At 46.4% G+C, this 19,032-nt stretch overlaps 1 protein-coding gene across 2 annotated transcripts in view; it reads left to right on the top strand.

The window, feature by feature from the left end:
- The window catches only part of GRIN2B (glutamate ionotropic receptor NMDA type subunit 2B), a 208,393-nt gene that overhangs the window by 112,655 nt on the left and 76,706 nt on the right, over positions 1 to 19,032 (top strand). For both annotated transcript variants that reach the window (XM_054813050.1, XM_054813051.1), the window contains exon 5: positions 16,759 to 16,873. In XM_054813050.1, coding sequence (XP_054669025.1) covers positions 16,759 to 16,873 — 115 coding nt within the window. The remainder of the gene's footprint in view (positions 1 to 16,758; positions 16,874 to 19,032) is intronic.

Genomic DNA, 19,032 nt, shown 5'->3' with positions numbered 1-19,032 from the left:
GAAGAGCTCATCTGTAGAAGTGTTTTGCCAATCAAGGGCTGCAATGCCAAATGGGGTCAAAGTCTACATTTTCAGAGTGTTTGCTAAATGAGGGCTTGCAGCTGGAAGTGGAACTGCAGGGCTGAAACTGGACTCATACGTGAATTTTTCAGCATAGTTCTCTCTTTCCCTGTCAAAATAGTTCCCTTTGAGAATCTCTGTGGGCTGCACTCGATCTTCTTAGTCTCCGAACCACCGATTATAGCACCTCAGCTCCTTCTTAGAAACCCAGCTATTCTTATGTGTTTGTTCCCATGTCAGAATAAAATGAATCGGAGAGGAGGGGGTCATGATGGCAACTTCATTGTTCTTAATCATTTCACATTTTCCTTCCAAGACACTGTGATAGCCACAATAGCCTTGATTCTGGCTTTCTATAATGACTCTGAGAAGGATTTTCAGGGATATCAGTGTAATTTTTTTAGACATTAAGAAGGAAGGGCCAAGAAACCCTATTTTGAATGACTGGCTACTTGATGTACCATAGCAATTGACCCTCTGGAGGCACTGCAGGCCTAGCTAGCCTCTGATGTCCCTTCTGAGCTACCCCTGTCAGCACTGCTCCGGAAGGACTGAGCCCGGGATTGACAGATGACATTTGCAACTTGAGAGGCCAGGGATGCTTAGAACATTATTCCAGGGCCCACGCTACCGAGATGTGTCCTTGCACCACCTCCACCATGCAAACTTACTCTTCTTCAGTCACTGGCTACTCATCTTGGTGGCAATGTCTGTGCATGGGATCCAGGAGCCATGAGGTCCCCATCCCAGCTCTCAGTCTTCCCCCTGCCCTGTCCAACACACCCTGAAGAAACCTGTAGCGTTGCCACCCTGGCTCAAGCTGTTTTCTAACACCACTATCATCCATGGCCATTTTGTAGCCAGCTGAGGCAGCATATTTTGGAGTGGGTCAGCCTCCCCTCTTCTGCAGGAGCTATTGGAAGAGCTGACTGCAAACAGATTTTCACTGCCCCGATGTGGACTGATGTCAAACAGTGCACAACGAGAGCTGACAAGCTGACAGACCCGATCCGTCAATGGAGGATGAGGAGGGGGGGAAGAGAATGTCTCTTGCGCACGCCTTCAAGAGACAGAGAGCAATTTCACAGATGGGCCAGCAAAGCTCTTTTAAGTGATACAAGTCCATATTTAATAGCCTATCAATTTCTGTGAAGGCAGATGCAGGTGCAGGAGATACAAGGATAAGAAAAGTTCAGTGCCAGGCACAAAGTAGCTCATAGGAGTCTAGCTTCCAGGGGCAGGCTCCTGTTTGGTACTGTCTCTGACCAGTAAATAACTAGGGATGGGCTGTCTCTGTAACCAGACTTTGGGCCACAAGAAATCATTCTTTCCCCTTTTGACTTGTGCATCCTGCATTGCAGAGTAGTTCTGAAGAGTAACTGTGATGGTGAGGTCAGGAAGAAAATATTTGGGATTGGCTCCTTTTATTGGTGTGTGGTTAGTCGTTGTATGCACAGTGAAGGGCTCCGGGCTGAGAACAGTCCTCTCAGGAAAACAGTGTCCTTTGGGAACTGCCCTCACCTTTGATGAAGCTGAAGATGCAGCTTTTCTGAAGAAGGGAACTTGTGTCCTTTGGGTAGGAATCACAGTGTTGTCTCAACTAGTGGGTCAGAATTAGGGCACAGAGCGAGCCCTCAGCTTTCTCCTGCCCGTGGGGCATGGTACCTTGTTCAGGTTCCGAATCAAACCACATCTCACAGCTAGCTATGACCCAAACTTGAACTCATCTGGCCCTATTGCCTTGCCCCAATATCATCCCTCATATTGGCCTACAGAATTACACCTGTCACCTTACTTCAAGCTTTTAAATGGATGCAGCCTGAAAAGAAACATCCCTTGTGAGCTCACCTGATTGAAGCTGGTCCCAGCTGAACAGGCTTACCAGGATCTTCTCAATATAGATCTGGAAATCAGCACTGAGTTGGACTTGATTTATTTGTTGCTGCCCAAGCTCAGTCCATGTGAAAAAATGAATCCCATGCCTATTCTTTTCCACATTGACCAGTTTATAATTTAAGTCCATAACAGGTCATTATTGTAATTTCCTTTTTCTTCCTCCAAAATACAGACTGGTTTCAAGTCCCACCAACAGTCCCAGTAGGAGCCTGGGCCAATATTGACAATTTTCACCCTGATGCTGAGCTCATGAAGGCATCATTGTGGTAGCTTTGTATCAGACACCTAGGAAGTTATGGAGCTCAGAAGAGTCAGTCAGCTGCTCTTCCCTCATCAGGAAAGTTGGGAAAAATTCTACCACCATCCATGCTCATTCTCATTATCCCAGGTAACATGACTAGTGGTGAGAGTATCTTAGAAGTGGTCTGATGGCCTGGGCTTGGGATCGAATCTCAGTAATAAGCAGAGCAGTGCTGATTAATCACTTGGTGGTCCAGCAGAGCTGTGGTTGGGCTCTGTGCATGGAGCACAGGGGTAAGGATTTTGCTTCTGCTGTAGCATTGTCAGTGCAGGCTGGCTGCTTTATTTCATCAGTGCAGATGATTTAGAGAGATGAATGGTCAGAGTGCAGAGCACCTTGGGATCCCCTGCTCTGAAAGATATGTGGGAAAACCAAGGTATTGTTGCATCGAAAGTTAAGCTACTTCATTTGCGCTATACTATCAGTAGTAATCCGAACACACAGCTTAAAAGTATACAAACCAGGCCCTTTCTATTGGGTCCACGTCCTTTCCTGTGACAAAGTGGAAACTGGCATCTCCTTGCTTTATAACTGTCGGATTTGCAATCTTTCTCTCCCTCTTCCCCCACCCTCACAGCAGCCTGTCCTCATACTACTGATTCATTGTGCAATCAGATGGGTGATAACAGATGCTTCAGGAGAAGGGAATCTTCCTCCACAATTTGCTTAGCCAGTTGTGTGGTTGGAGTAGGAGTCAATTCCTTCCTGCCGTCTGCAGTTGTCTGCAGCCTGAAACGACTCATCCATCCCTTACCATCCTAGGGGTACAACTATAAATACTAGCAAGGGTTCACAGAAGTTGCCAGCCCTTTTTAAGTTCTTTCTCCAAAATCTGTCTTTGACTGCTTCTTATGGCAGCAAAAGGCTTCTGATGAAATACAGCATGCAAAAGGGTGTGAATGGCTGATCGTTCATTTCACTGAGCTGCCTGCCCTCCGAGTGTTGCAGAAGAGGATTAGAAGGCAATATTAACTCATTTTCACAGTGTGCTTCATTTCCATTAGCAGAATCTCCTCTAATTTCTCACTTGGCCGCAACATGGTGGCATCTGTCGTGTCTTAGAAATAGGTTGGGACATTTGCTATACTGAGTGGGGTAGACACAGTCAAAAGGGACATGGCCGAATGCAAACGTGGACCCGGCAACTTTTAGTCAGACACAGCCCTTCTTCTTGCCTCAGTAGCTAAGTTTGCAGGGACGTAACGTTTCCATCTCGATTTCAGTGATTAGGAGTGACATCCTCTTTCTACAGCCATCTGGGGTGTGAAAACAAATACATCTGCGTGGTCCAAATTGATCCAGAAAGGTGGAAAGAAAACCAACGGCTATCAGAAAAATTATCCCTCTCTGCCTTGCTCCTTCCCGCCCGCCTCGGTTGTTTCGTTTGCTGATCCGTATTTCCTCCCACTCTTCAGCTGGGCCAAATTTGGCTCTGTCTGGTGGAGGCGAGGGCACCAGGAGTGTCATGGCTGGTGGGGACAAGGGAGGGGAGTGGGGCAGGGGTTCGTGGGGATGGGGTACCCTCAGGGCTGGCCAGGTGATGGCTTCCACCCCCCAGCCCCTCCCAGGCCCCCCTCCAAGCCCATTTCTGGGATCCTGACTGACTTTGGCAGTTGGTTGCCGATGCAAGAGGGTTTCCATGGCAATGTACCAGTGCTGCTCGCTCCCTCCTCGGTGCTCTGCCTTCCTTTCCCTCCCTCTCCTTCTCTTCGCCCCCCTCCCCAGCCCTCCTGTTTCTCAAGCCTGTTGCCATGGAAAAGTCGTAATCCACAAAGAATTTCAGATCCCCCCCACCCATTGGGTTTTTTGGGGTTTGGTTTTTTTTTTTTTTTTTGTGTGTGTGTGTGTTAAAAGTTTGCTTTTCAGTTCAATGTAATGTGTGAGTAGGGCAGGCTCCATCTGCCTCTTCGAAACCTTGTCCCTGGGCAAGAGGGAAGTCTGTCTTGGACTTCTAGGTCCTCCTGGAGGGAGGGTGGTGGGAAGCTGCAAAGAGGAGCTCCACCTGATGGGCGTCCCAGCAGGGTTATGGCTTTGAGAAGTGCTTACGTGACACTGGAAGTTATGACAGTTTGAAGGAACTGTGTCGTTTGGAGCCTGGCGTCTGAATCAATGACGTTTAAGTGCCCAAGACATGTTGGAGAAAAAGGAGTGAGAGATTTCTGAAAGGTGCCTCCTCTGGAGGCTGCTTTTTCTGAAGTGATCATAGTGACTGCTGCCAACAGAAAAGGGTGCAGACAACTCATACCCTGCCACAATATGTGCACAGCAAGAGCTGCGGAAATGATGCAGCCAAAGGTACTGAATGAGACCGGAACTAGAGTCCACATTATCCCACCTGGTCCTCATGCTAATTCCTAATGTCTCAGGGTATGTCCACACTTTATCAGGGCTTGTGTATGAGGTTTGTGGGTTAGTTTGTTAGCTTAAGCACCAATTAAAGGTGAAATCAGTTAAGTTTCTGCTCAAATTAAATAAAGTCACCTGGATATGTCTGAAAAGCATTGGGGTACTCTGATAGCTGTGCTGCTCTGGGTAGCAGAGCTGGTTGAACTGGAGGGAGCTGTGGTATCGTGATAGATGTGGGAATTGACCCTCTGCCGCACTCTCCATGGAAATGTTCTCGTCTCACTCCCAGCACACTTGCTGTTTCCATCTGTGCTGTGTTCAGGCTTCCCACAGCGGGCACTGTGGCCTGGGACACTCCAATGTGTGTTGGAAAACCTTATTCACAGTATTTCTAGGTCCAAGGAGGCCTGGAAGTCTCCTGAGCAAAGAAATATTATTGGGATATTTCCCACTCTGACTGTTCAGGAGGGAGAAGGGAAGGATTCAGATAATATATCCCAAATTTGGACCTTGTACTTATTTCAGACCTCCTGAGAGTCTTTTATTGAATGCGATGTTAGCATCATGCCTGAGGCTTCTTTAAACTGACCTTTTCCCGGCGAAGAAGCAGAGGAGTAATTCAAGATCAAATGCAGCTCTAGAGTAAAATGGCACATTTACTTCACTGGAGATGCAGCAACACGGGCTGAAGTTGACTCTTTCTCTCTCTTTTCTTGTTCAGGAAACATTGAGAATGCACTTTTTTTTCTTTTTTATATGGACAACTACATTCAGGCAGCCTGCTGCAGACATCTAACCTATGCATTGTGGTTACCTCTCCCCATTGTCTGTGTGTACCAGGCATCTGAATCACTTGCTGCTTGCCTGGCCTCAGATGCCGTAATAGTCACAGAGTCTAAATTGGGCACGTGGAGTAGGTGATGGAGTATAACCTGGAATCTTTTCAGGCTGTTGGAAAAAGTATTGATTTACAAAACCATAAAGTCACAATGCTGGGTCATTGTAACTCCTCTTCTTTTCCATGAATTCCTGGAAGGTGATGGATTTTCAACTGCCAAAGACTGTGGTCTGTCCCGCAGAAAGCAAAAAGCCTGACCTGTCAGCAATGCTCTACCTCTTTCCTTGTTGATATGCCTTTACTCTGTTCTAGATGAACATAATTTCTTCAGTCCCATGCTCTGGGTTGTTTGTCTCCTTCTGTCTTCAACCTCTTTTCTGACACTGCTGAGGAAGAAGCCTGAGTGGTTGCAGTGCCATGTTGGGCAGCTGTCAGGTGGACCCCATCCGTGTGTTTCACAGGCTCCTGAACATCCAGCAGCAGAGAAAAAAAATCTTCATTCACTACCAATCTGGGCTAGGAGTTGAACTGCTGACCAGAAAGCAAATATTTCCTCTCTTTTTGCACCTTTCAGGCCTCAGGGATGGATCCCAAAAGATTTTCCAGAGCATTGTGTGAGAATGTACGAGTGCACTGACCATATCAGCAGACACAGTCGCCCTCCTTGTGCTTAGTAAGACCTTGTGTAGCCCCAGACATCACTCACTCTCTCTTACCAAAAGGAACAGAGAGAGGGCAGGTGACTTTATTTAACAGAGCCTGGACTACAAACTACATCACAAAACACTCTACAAAGTTAATAATACAAGGCACAAGTCGGATGTGATATAAATGATGTAAATGTGTGAACTCTGAGTAGGACTTTGGCAGTGTTCCCAGCCGTGTTCAAAATGTACCCATGATATTTCTATCTCCCATATTGGGAACCCACTAGAGACAGGCAGAGACGACTTAGGCTGAGTTTATTATCCATATTTATCATTCATTTCAGAATAGCATCTTCCTCCCACACTGATCCATCCTCACCGCACTACATATGCACCCAGCTCGAAGCAGGAGGCTTCACACTCTGACTTTTGGGGCAAGAGTTGAGAACGGTGAGATATGCTTGAAGCATTCAGTGCGTGTTGGGAAGCCCAAAATAGATGGTGTAAGGGAATATGGACCCTGTAGCTATGCAGGTAGAGGTAATGAAAGGGATTTGCAAGCTGTCAAGTCATGGTACTTTGAGGCAGGAAGGAGGCATGCCTGAGTGTAGGGAACGACTGGAAGGAGATACTTGGTATTTATCTCCCTTTTACATTTTCCCAGTGTTTGAAAAAGGGATGATGTCAGTGGAAGAAGAGCACACATGGCTGTGACCAGGGTGGGGATAAGTAAAGGGTGGGGCAGAGGATTTGCAGAGTAATTTTTGAGTTGGGACCTGGGGTCCAGGGAGCACCTGGATGGTGACATCTTGGCTTTCAGAGCCTGGTTGGCCCACGGTGGGAGCACAGAAAGTGCAAGTGGTTGTGCAGTTGAGCTGGCAGTGATGAAGACATCGGTGCCCCAGCAATGGCTGGGTTGGAAGTGCTGATGAAGGTGATGGCTGGCAATAGACAGCCAACGGGAAGGACGGCAGAGATGGCAGTTTGGGTGGAGAAGCAGCGGCACAGGGAAGGGTGCTGGTGGTGAGGAGGGTACTGATTGCAGCAAGTGTTACAGTAGCTTTTGGAGTGCTAACTGCAAGTGAAGACAAGGGTGGCTAATTACAGACATGATTGTGAAGAGGAAGAGGAGGCAGGCTTGAGGAGGAGTGGCGAGGTCCGCGATTATGGCATTTTGCAATGAAGATGCTGCGGCTCAGTGTGGGGCTACAAGGGGTTCAGCTCTGGTATTAACTGAAGCTCCACATGTGCCAGCTCGTGGCTTGCTTGCTTCTCTTTCTGTCTCGCTCTTCACTTTCTTTGCTACTGCAGCATTTCTCCCACTATGCCTGTAGTGTGGAGAGAAATATGTTAATGGTTTTGTATAGAAAAAAGAAAAGGAAAAAGAAATCTTAAATTAGACACTACCCCACTGGTGGTGCATCCTGTGCCCCTTGTCAGACAAATGCTAGCTGGGAGGTCTTCTCGGGAAGAACGAGGTTTTGCTAATGCTGCAAGGAAAAAAAAAATCGCAAGGAAGTTTGAAGGGGAGGGGGAACAAAAACCAAAAAACCCCCAACCAAACAAAAAACCCCTAACTGTTCTGAGACCTTCTTCAGCCCAAGGAAGGGTTAATGCTTTAAATGCAATGTAATTTCAGCGGCACCAAAGAACACGTTTCCATGGAAACATCAACCCACGGAGGGAGAGAAAGAGGGAGAAGGAGAGGGAGCAGCAGCAGCAGAGAGCGCGGCTCCTCTGGCGAAGGAGTAGCAGTCTCCAGACCCCCCCACAGTTACCGATGGGAGTGATTATTGGCTTGTTTGTTTTAATCGATCCCCCCATGGAGATGCGATAGGGGAAGACAGAAAGTGATAGGGTGCCATCTTGGCTGAACAGCTACAGACCCAGGAAAATCCAGTCACACTTTTGGACCTTGCAGGCAATGGCTCTGCTCCTGTGAGCACTGTGAATTTGCTGCCTTTGCAAATGCATGAATGCTTTCAACACTTGATAAACATTGAATAACCCCAAAATCACTTGTGGTTTCTTGGTGCGTTGAAAAAGTTAAGTTAGTCTGCTGTTTCAGAGAATGTAACAAATCTCTCCAGCTAGTTTAGTTTTGTCTAGCTTCTGGCAGTGGTGAGAGGGACCTTTCTGGCAGATTTGAGTGGTTTTCCATAAGCAAGAAAGTGCTGAAAGCTCTAGAGGAAAATTGGTGTGCTCATCTGCTTTCTGTCTTGAGCCCCAGGACAGAAACTGGAATGAGCGCTGGCTAAATACCGAGATGTCCTGATGGTTGACGCCCAACACACCAGCCACCTTCAGGAGACCAAAGGGGCTGTTGACATGCGCATTTACTCGGCCAGTTGTTTTAAGCTGTGGTCCACAGCCACGTGGGTCTATGGGAGATGTCTAAGGGATGTGCAAAAATAATTAAGTAAGGCTGTTGTTAGTGGGATTAAATTCACTGTATGGGGACAGCAGTTCAGCTGGAATATTTTTTAAGGCTCTGCAAACTGACAGAGCTTGAAAAACATCATCCTGGGTTAAAAATCACTGTGAAGAGCCTCATTTAACTTCTGTTCTGTGACTGCTTGTCCTATCAATGTTTGTATGACTGTGCCCTAAGACAGATAAACAGATCTGAAGGACATTGCTTAACCTTTCAGTATTTGCCTGTTCCTAGCGGTATGGCTTCCATCAGTGACCTCTTAGGTGGATGCCAAGACATAATTATGACCCATTGTCTGTTGTTCTGACAAATGTAATTTTCTGTGCTTTTACTGCCCCATGTAAGCAGATTTTTAGTCCACTCAAATGGGAGAAATACCTTGAAGATTATTTTTTCTTCAGAGAAAAGTGATATTTTATCTGTTCCTAATGAATAAGGAAGGATGGAAAGACATAGAAATAAAAAAAATAATACTTTAAAAAAGTAATTGGCAGGAATTTATTAACGCAGTAAAGCTTTGCAGCTTGATCCAATTTTGGATTGAACATTTAGGTTTTATTTTATCTAGTCAGTGTAACAATTTTGACCTTAAAGCTATTTTTCTGTTAGCTATTTTCTATTACTTAAAGGTTTGGTGAGTCAATTCAAAAGTATATTTGTTTTTATCAAAGCTTTTTGGATAAAAAAAACTTTCTGAGAATAGACTGGTTTCCTATGAGATTTATAGATATTTCCAGCTTTAACCAGCGTATGCTCTTAAAACACTTTTCCTTCTTTCTGTTTTATCTCTAGTGAAGCCAGAAGTTGTAGAGGTATAGTCTCAAACTAGTTAGGACTGTGTCAATTTCCCAGCAAAAAAAATAACTTTGGAAGAAAAGTTGTAAATCAAATATTTAGGATTTAAAATGGAATATTTTGCCATGGAAATCCTATTTGCTGTCTCTTGTGATTAGGAGCATGGGATTTTTATATTTCTGTTTCTCCTTCATGAAACTTGGATGGACTAAATCTCCAGTGATATCCTTTCCCCTATTGAGCTGATGCTGTTCCTTGTGTAGGACTCTTTCGGGGTGGCACATTGCAGATGTATTTCAACTGGGGCTCTAATCCATAAAATAAAGGGCAGAAGGTGTCACGCAACAGACCAGACTGTGTGGGAGCATGACTATGCCAGAAGCTTCATTTTCTGTCCAATGTCATTACAGTTTTCAGATCTATGGTTCTCTTTCTTTCTGACAAAATGTTGACCTCCTCATGAGAAAATGATGTTGCCAAGTTCTTATTCCCCTTTTCCATTTAAAAAGTGGTTTTGATAGGTAATTTTTCCTGGCTCTGGCATTTGTGAAAATAGGTCATTCAGGATGTGTGTGAGAAAAATTTGGCTTTAGTTGGGTTTTCAAGATATTACTGTGACCAACATAGCAGATGGGGCAAAATGAAGATTTATCCTGCCTTTTTTTCCACAAACAGGTCACCTCATCCTAATTTATACCTATGTGTCCTACAGATGACCTGGTTCTCACAGTCTGGCCTTGGTACTGTGAGTGGCACCCTGGCAAAGGGGGTGTAAAATGCCTGTAGACATGAATGGCAGCACCTCTCTCCCCCTTTCTATCAAAGGCAATGACTGCATAGGACTAAAAGCAAATGGGAGATCAGGTCCTACGTGGTATTAGGTACATGGGTAAAAAAGCTATTGTGGAAACTCTGAAGCTCACTGAGCAGCCTTTCACCTGTCATTACTGTCATTTCTGCCCCAGGTTGGAGCTGACCCCATGTTCCCCATCGGGAGGGGGGGTAATTTGGTGACCCTGTGCAACGAGTCTCCACTCTGGCCGCTTCCTGATGGACATCTGTCCATGGTGCAAACCTCTGTGCTTGCAGTGCATGAGTGTCCTTTTACGTTTTCAGGAGGAAGGCTGGAGACTGCACAGGCTGTGGAAAGTGATCTTCGCTTCTTGTTCTCAGGAATGGTCCCGTCTCATTAGGATCAAGCAATGCATGTAGGAAAGTGGCCCTGCCATTGCTCTGGCTTCCTACGTTCTCTAAGGATAGATATATCCTCAGTCCCCAGGAACTGTCAGCTCAGAGTCTTTCTGAAATGACAAATTCATGGTAGATAAATAGAAGAAATGGGAAATAAAGTGGAAGTACCATTTTTTTATGATTAAGAGAGGGAGTGATGGAAAAGATTCATCCTTCCACTGTATATAGGAGCTGTCACTTGGAAGTCTCAGCATGCATGTACATTGTTTTCAAAACAACTTTGTTCAATATGATGGAGAAACAGCAAGGACAGAATAGTAGAAATTTCTTTTCCACCAGGAATGGGTATTTTACAGGCCAGGATCAAACACCAAGAAAATACATCTTCCTAGAAGTGAGGAGTCAGAATCTCAGCAGATCAAACAGTATCACTCCATAGACGTCAGCTGAATATCACTGATTTATTCCAGCCCAGTATCTGCCCTCTTGTCTTTTAAAAAGGTGTGGACAGCAGGGAGAAATCAAATGAATCTCTTATATCTCTGTTATCTTTTAGTCTGAGGGATATTTCCTAATCTAGATGCTCTCCTAACCTCTTTGCTTAATGAAAACAATCTTAAGGTCTGGGCATTTTTCTAAGCCTGCGGGTCAGGTTGGTTCTCAGTAGTATAAAATGGTTGTAGCTGGGACAGATTTTCTGGTGCAGGATGCCTGCACAATTTTGAATTTGGTTGGTCTCTTTTCAGCGCTTGCTTTCTTTCTCGCAGTCCATCTCTGCAGATTCAGTGGTAACACTGACAGTGTGAGAGAAAGGAGCAAATGAAGAGGAGTGACATACTGTTCCTTTAAGATTTAATTTTCCTAGTCAATGGTTGCTTCTATTTTTTTCCTGTCTTGTTTTGGTTTTGTTCTTCATGATAGCAGAAAGAACAGAGTCCATGCCCCTTGTTATGTAAAATCAGCTGCACTCGTGCCCTTTGCATGGAATCCTTTTGCTGTAAATTGTACCTGACACTGGACAGATGTTACACAGACACAGCCAGATGTGCCTGCCTTTCACAACTCCACAAGCCACTGGCACCGCAGGAGTGGGAGGCAGCGCAGGAGGCTGGGGCAGTGCAGGGCAGTGAGCGATGGGAGAGTCTCTGAAAGGCTCAGCTAGGGTCAGTACCAGCCATGGGGAAGTTTGATCAAAGGCCCAGGCGGACCCCATTCTCATCTTTTTGGGGGTGACCACTTTGGTTTGATATCTCATGGAGACTGTCTTGTCTCTCGAGACCTTATGCACTTGCAGCTGGGTCTGGGTGGCATGTATTGGCTGTCCTCTGAGGCAAAGGCAGCCATGGAAATGTCAAGCAATGGTATGGAGAAAAATTGTCTGTATTATTTTAAGCTTCCCATGGGTTTGGAGAATGGAGGTTTAAATCAGGAGTCAGAGGGATCAGTTGCAGTTTTCTCATTAAAAAAAATTATACTATTTCAGTCTCTCAGATGAGAGCAGCTATTAACAGCATAGTTAGTGCTGGTTAAACCCTTATTTGTCAATCACTTGCCACTTGAAGGTCAGAATTCCCCTTTGTAGATAAATACACTGGTTCTAAACTCACTTTTTCCTGTCCTTTGAGTCCACCCACCTTTCTGTCTGTCCATCCTCATCCAGGAGCAGGCCTGCGGGGTGGGCAGGACCTGCTGGAGGGCAGGACTGATGCACTCTGCCAAGGCTGTTTGCATCAGCCCAGCCTGGGCAGGTCTTGCTGGGGCTGGGCGAGGGAGCATGGTTTGGAGCTGTGGGCACTTGTGCTGAGATGCTGTAGCACGCTCGTCTTTGCTCTTTCCAGAGCATAAAGTGGGTCTGGGCAGGCAGGTATGCCTGTCCCTGGTACCTCTGGCTGGTGGGTTTTTAATGCTGTCTCTAGGGGAAAGAAAAAGGCTATTTCATTATGTAGATTCTGCAGGCTGTGCACGCCTTCATCTCACTGCTGTTGTGCTGCTGAACTGGCCTCAGTATTTCACACTACAGTGAGTTTCCAAAGAGTCTGATGGTAGTCTGCATCTCCATTATCCTGCATTAAACTCCACCTGCCTTTTACCTTGCAAATCCTCTCCAGCTGAGGTATCCCATAGCCTTTCTTGCCCCACCTTCTGCCTACACTCTGTTTTTCCCTTGTGTGCTGGACTGCTGAGATGACTCCCTGATGCTGATGGTGGAGCGGCTGTTTTATTTATGTGGCCTGTCTTATTCAGGGAGGCGGTCGATGTTAGGATAATCATGCCATTTCAGACAGACCGCTTGTCTCATTGGAGCGTAACAAGCACTGACAGGGTGCAGGGGAGTGTGTGTGTGTGTGTGCACGTGAGGCCCAGAGTGCGATGGACTGAACCGGGGATTGTCCAAATTTGCCCACCCAGTCAGCAGCTTCAGGAGGAGCTGATTCCCAGCAAGGCACTGGAGGCAGAAGTAAGAGTGGTTAGTGCTGATTTGAAATGCATCTCCTTCAGAGCTATCTCTGGGGCAGAGGAAAATTTGGTTAACACCCTCCCTGTCTCCCCCCAAGTCCCCTCTGCCTGCCACATTTACCTTGTGGCTGTGATGGCTTTCACCATCACTAGCTGGAACCATTTAAAATGTCATCATCTCTTGCTAGTCCTAAATTGGCCATCTGATGTGGTTTTAATGCTCTATTTCCTATGCCAACCAACCTTGGAAACACTCTCCATTAGCTTGCAGGGCTGTCAGCCTCACATCTAGGATGGATGATGTTACCTAATGGTGAGAGCACAGGATGGGGAGTCGGGTCCCCCTGAGTCTGACTTGCTTTGTGCCCAAGGACATGTCACTTCCTTCTTTGTTCTGCCTGCTCATCCGTACCACGGGGCTCACAATGTCAGCCTGTTTCCACAGTGTTGTGTGTGTTTTGCTCCCACCTGGCTGAGTTTGGGCATTGAGGCTGTTGCATCTCCACTGGGCTGGGGAAGGGCTTGACCCTTCTGTGCTTGCACCTAGCAGCTCTAGAAATGCCCACATAAGCAAAATTCTTTGCTGAAAGGTGTTTCTAGCAAATTAAATTAAATTAAATTACCTGTGTCTGCCCCCCTCACGCCCCCTTTCTCTCTCTGTCTTGGAGTCCAAAACATCCAGGGAATGATGGATTAAGCCCTTTACAGGCAGTTTCATCTTGAGTTACCTCACCTGCATGCACAGCCTGCTGCCCTCATGTTGTGCCCCTGTTGCAGCTGGTGGCTCAGCGCAGACGTGCCAGGGAATCTCCCAGCCCCCTGGTTGCTTATTTGGGGACTGGAGTGTGTGTAGGCTATAGGGAGGAAACAAATCCCCCTGGCCAGAGAAGGCAGCAGAAGTGCTGGCATACCAGGGCAGCGCTGCTGCCGAAGGGGATGACTCTTGTTGCGGTAGTGACGGAGGGCAGAGCCACTCGAGTGTGGCTGCCTTGCAGCACGCTGCCGACTTGGCTTGCCAGGGAGTCCTTCAAGCCCTGACGCTTTGTCATGAAGGTGTCCCCTTTCCCAGTGCACCTGAGCAAGCCCCACAGCACCTGAGGTGCTGCTCTTACCCTGCGTCCTCCTCTAGGCAACAGGATCCAGCAAGCCGCAGGAGTGTAGGGAAAGCTGGGGGTGGGGTGGGGGACCTGCTGCTGCTGCACTCTTCCTGAAAACTTTGGTAAACACGTTGCTAATGGGTTGAGAGAAAACCCTCTGAAGAGTTACTGTGTCAAATTTGGAGACTAATTTCAGTCATTAAGGTGCGAAGCGAGGGATTTTAGTGCCGCTTTAAGTGTAAATCTCAAGGCAGCTCCAAGGATTGGAGTCACTGATGATCCCTCCTTGATTATTATTAGCGGTTCTAATCTTTCCGGTGGAAATGAATAGAAATTACAGTCTCTTGTGTCATATCTGTTGCTGATTTCTGTGAACTCTTTTTGTCAGGCTGTACAAGGGAGATTCCCATAGTGGCATCACTTTCAGGTGGGGAGATGTGGGAGGGGAAAGAGGGCTGAGAACTGTTTAATATTGCTGTTTGTTTAATTAGATATTGGCACTGCTTTCTAATGACTGACATATAAAGCTGCAACTCCCATCAGGCTAATGACATCCTCATCTTCTTGGAGCCTTGCTTTGTCCTTACTCTGGTGGCCAGTGCAGAGAAGTCATGAAATGGGTATAGCTGTAATCTTGGTCACTGGAAGGTCTTTCCCACCACCAGAACCTTACATAGGTCTGATAGGCTGCACATACCTGGCAGTGGTCTGTGCCTGGCATTCCTCAGTACCAGAACAATGCAAACAGCTGGGAAAGAAATGCCAGAAAAAGAGCATGTGTGGTCCTGACATGGGATCTTTCACACCATTGCAAACAATTGCCTGGCTAAGATTTTCCACACGGCTGACGTTCTGGGGATCTGTCAGTGTTTGGGTGCTGAATGGGTCTGGCTTTTGGAAAATAATCAATAGTCTGCCTTTGAAAATCATCCTGTTGCAAATGTTTCATGCTGGGCTCCCTTATGGCTGTGTTTCCTATGCTGTGCACATCCCCTGAAGGTCACAAATGGAGCAAGTATGGAATTTCCTTTAGAAGTAAACATAACTGCTGATAGCACTTGGTAACGGGGAATTAGTGGATGAGTTGGTTGATTAATGGAGTTAGGACAAAAAAGTTTGTGAAAATGAAGAAGCTAAAATCATGACCTTTTTTAATTGTTTGAAGAAGTTTCCCTGTTACCAATGCTTTCATTAAATTAGCAGGGAGTGTGTGTGGATAGTGGAAAAGTGTGAACCCACTGAAAGAACAGATTTTTTTTGTTTTCTTTTTTTCTTGAAATTGGTTCAAATTGAGTTCAGAAGGGACAAACTGAAGCTGAATATCAGGAACTGTTTCCTGGTGTCATGGTGTAATAGAGCAGAAGAACCTCTCACATCTGTAATGGAAATGTTGCTTGTGTAATTTATAAGAGAACTGGGCAAAGCACAGGAGGGCAGAGTCCTGGGGCTAGCCCTGCAGGCAGTTTGGTCACCTCTGCCTCTCACGGAGACGCGATGTTACTGGTGCCAGAGCAGGTGTATAAAAGCAAAATCTACTTCATGCAACAGGATTGTGAGTTGAAGTGAAATATATAAACAGGGGAAACTGTCAGAGAGCCACAAAGATGTCATATAAGCCACTGAACTGTGAAATGTGTATTTGCCTCCTCCTCTTCCCCACAGTGTCATTCTGGATGGCATGACAGTTAAGAAAACAATAGACCTGATTCTCATTTACAGGAACACCACTTTAACATGCATTCTCGATGCAGCAAGGCCTTGAAATGAGTGTAGCTGTAATCTCGGTCCACTCAAAGGTCTTCCCCACTGCCAGAGCTGAGTGAAGAGGCCTTAGGATAAATAAGATTGAAGCCCGGACTGTTTAATAGTCCATTTGTACAGCTGACATGAGATGCCCCAAAGGGGGGTGCCTTGTGCAGAAGTGATGGGCCCTTTCCAGACAAAGAGAATCATTAAACTTGGCTGCAGGGATTTGCAGGGCTTGATCACCCTTTAGTTTGATCTTGCTGGGTATAAGGCATGACTCTGTCCCTAGGGAAAAGGACTTTCACTGGATTATCTCCACATCCACTGTCCCTATTCCTAAACTGCTTCAGAAGATTGCTTTGGGCCCTGTGAGGCGTGCTGGCTCTGGTAGGGATGGATCTTCTTGCAGGTGTGCTGCTCCTTCCTCTGCTTTCTGCAGCTTCCCTTATCATTGCCTCAGTGTTTGGGCTGGGGGGAGGCTGTCTCCACTGCTTCACCTGTATGCCATCGCTGTCCTCAAATGACGTGTGAAATCCTCTTTGGAAAGTGAGCAAAGTGTAGACTGTGGAGCGTGTTTACACAGATAATTGCTATGGATCCTTCTGCCCTTTGGGATTAGGGGAAATCAAGGACTATGGCCACACGTTTGCACGTGACTCTTAGTCATACTTTCAGGAATTCATTGAGTGCCAACATGGGACAACACTTCCCTATTCCAGTCACAAAATGGGGGCAATTGCCTTGCCTGATTGTCCCAGTTCCTGGAGTAATTGTCCTGTTTCTCCCACCCTGTTCCTCTTGGATTTTCCTTTGCTCTCCCCAGCTTCATAACACTGTTTGCACTGTGCTCCTACCATCCTGGCGTAAGCTACAGGGTGGGGGGCAGGCTCTCATTTTGGGTTTGGTTCCCAAGCGTTAACATTCTCCTTGCTCTTTTCTCTCTCCTGCAGGTACCTGATCAACGTCACCTTTGAAGGCCGGAATTTGTCGTTCAGTGAGGACGGATACCAGATGCATCCCAAGCTGGTGATCATCCTTCTGACCAAGGAGAGGAAGTGGGAGAGGGTAGGATATGTTTGGTAATTCTCAAACTGTGTCAGGGAGGAAGAGGATGGAGGAAGGCTCCAGGAGAATAATCCCTCCCATCTTTCTGTACTTCTTATCAAGGGCTGGCAATCACCTCCTTACATCCTAGACCATTGGTATCTCCAATACCCAGGCTACTGTCTTCTCCATGCAGGACGCCATTACATTCTTCTGTTAGTGTGCATAAAAAATTCATCAGCTTCCCTTCTGGAACGTCTGAACATAAGTTTTCCTGCCTTTCAGAGAAGACACCTCCTCTGTGCCATGGATTTCAATGGCAGAGACAGAAAATATTTCTCTGCGTGGCTTGGAGGCAGTGAAGTTCTGTATGCTAAATGATTGTGGTTGAGCTACAACCATACTTAGTAATATATGCCGGTGTTAACTGTGTTTGATATATCTGGCCACTGTCATTTGCAATGGAATGGTGCATTAAGTAGGATGTGTACATGAGATCATACTGAGTTGTTCAAAGATCCAAATTTGCATATTTCTGAATAATTTGCATGTAACCCAAAGCACTGTTTTAGAAATGGTGTGGATTTCTATGTTAGTGCAAAGCTTTGGTTCATTTCACCTCCCACATAAATGTCAGTGGTCCAGGCTCTGAACATGCACTCCCAAAGGGTTTGAATTGAAGTAGAGGAGGTAGTTTGAGGACTAAGAAAATAAGATATAAAAAAGTGATGGGGGTGAGAAGTCAGAGCGAAAGCAAGGAGAATTCAGCAGAGCACTCAATAGATATGAAGCAGAGCTCGATCTGGATACGATCATGTGTTTGGCTTAGAAAAATGCCCCTTTGCCCCACCAGGCAGAGAAAAGCCTTCTCTCCTTGGCTGCTTGTTCCCTACATGGACTTCAAAGTGGCCTGTATGGCCAAAGCCAGGAAGAAATTCATGGGGAAATGAGAATGAAGTAGGGGGCTGCCAGGAGAAGTGCATTCAGAAGAGGGCTGGAGGAACAACTTTTGAAGGAGGCAGAGGAGCCATCGCATTAGTGCCTGACAGGCGCTAAGATCTTTCAGTAGTCACAGGAGTTTGGGAGGAGGGTGAAAGGCTGCAGCTTGTGCTGCTGGTGAAGACCCATCTACCTCATGGTCTTGGCACTGTGCAGACCAGATGACAGTCTATGGTCTGGGAAAGTCAGCAGAGGTCTCAGTGGGACAGGAGCATGAGGAAATGTATGGCATGGCATCAGCATGTGTGGTCAACCCTTGGATGTGTTTGGAGGCAGGCTGGCTGCTCAGGGGGTGGGCAGGCAAAGCTCGGGCTGCAGAGGCCTTGTGTCAAGCTCTGCCCATCGCATAGCTTTGCTAAAGTCCACCAGGCAAAGTCCAGGAGGATTTGTTCCTAGCTGGCACCAAATTTGTTCTCAACAAAGGAAAACTCGATTGTCAGAGCTGGAAAAAGCGGCAGTAGCAGCATGAATCCTGCTAGGGATTATCAGCAGGGCCAGCTGTGGCGAATCTGTTGCTGGAATGTTTTGCAGGCTCTGGGGAGGCACAGCTAAACGCAGTCCTGTTTTTATCCTGTTTCTCACATGCATTGCCCTGTTACACCCTCAGTGAGGGCTCGGGGGTTGTTCAGTCTCTAGAGCGTATCCGTGGTCTCTCAGATGAACCAGACAATTAGTGGAAGGGATGCTGGTGAGCTGGAGTGTTGGGGTTAGACCTGACACCTGCCTGAGCCTTGCTGTCTGGGGGGACTACTTGGCATCCATTAAACCAGAACAGTTCTTCATTTCATAGGAGCTGGGACTGGATTGAAATGAGACTGTGCTGAACTATGGTATTAGTGGTATGAGAAGCCCATAGTGCTTCCTGAACATAGATATTTTACCTTGAAGTGGATGTCTCGCTCAGTGGGAAAATTAGATTATTATAATCGAACTCTGAGCTGTTTGAATTTTACACTGGCAGGTTCTTCCGGGAAAACACAGAAGTCATCTCCAGCATGCTCTGATCACAGGCAGATACCTTTCATACCTAGAACCTCATACTCTTTTTCTTAATTTTCTCCATTCAGCAGAAATGCAAACATTAAAATATAAGGGTGAAACAGAGCTCTTTGTGGCAAAGATCATCATTTTGTTCCGTGTTTGCAGAGAGTCAGGCAAAGCAGAGTGCTGGCCCTTAACAG

This window comes from Grus americana, chromosome 1 (assembly GCF_028858705.1).
Source record: "Grus americana isolate bGruAme1 chromosome 1, bGruAme1.mat, whole genome shotgun sequence".
Taxonomy (NCBI): Eukaryota; Metazoa; Chordata; class Aves; order Gruiformes; family Gruidae; genus Grus; species Grus americana.
The sequence above is the reverse complement of the archived record's forward strand: the minus strand, read 5'-3'. Positions and strand labels throughout refer to the sequence as shown.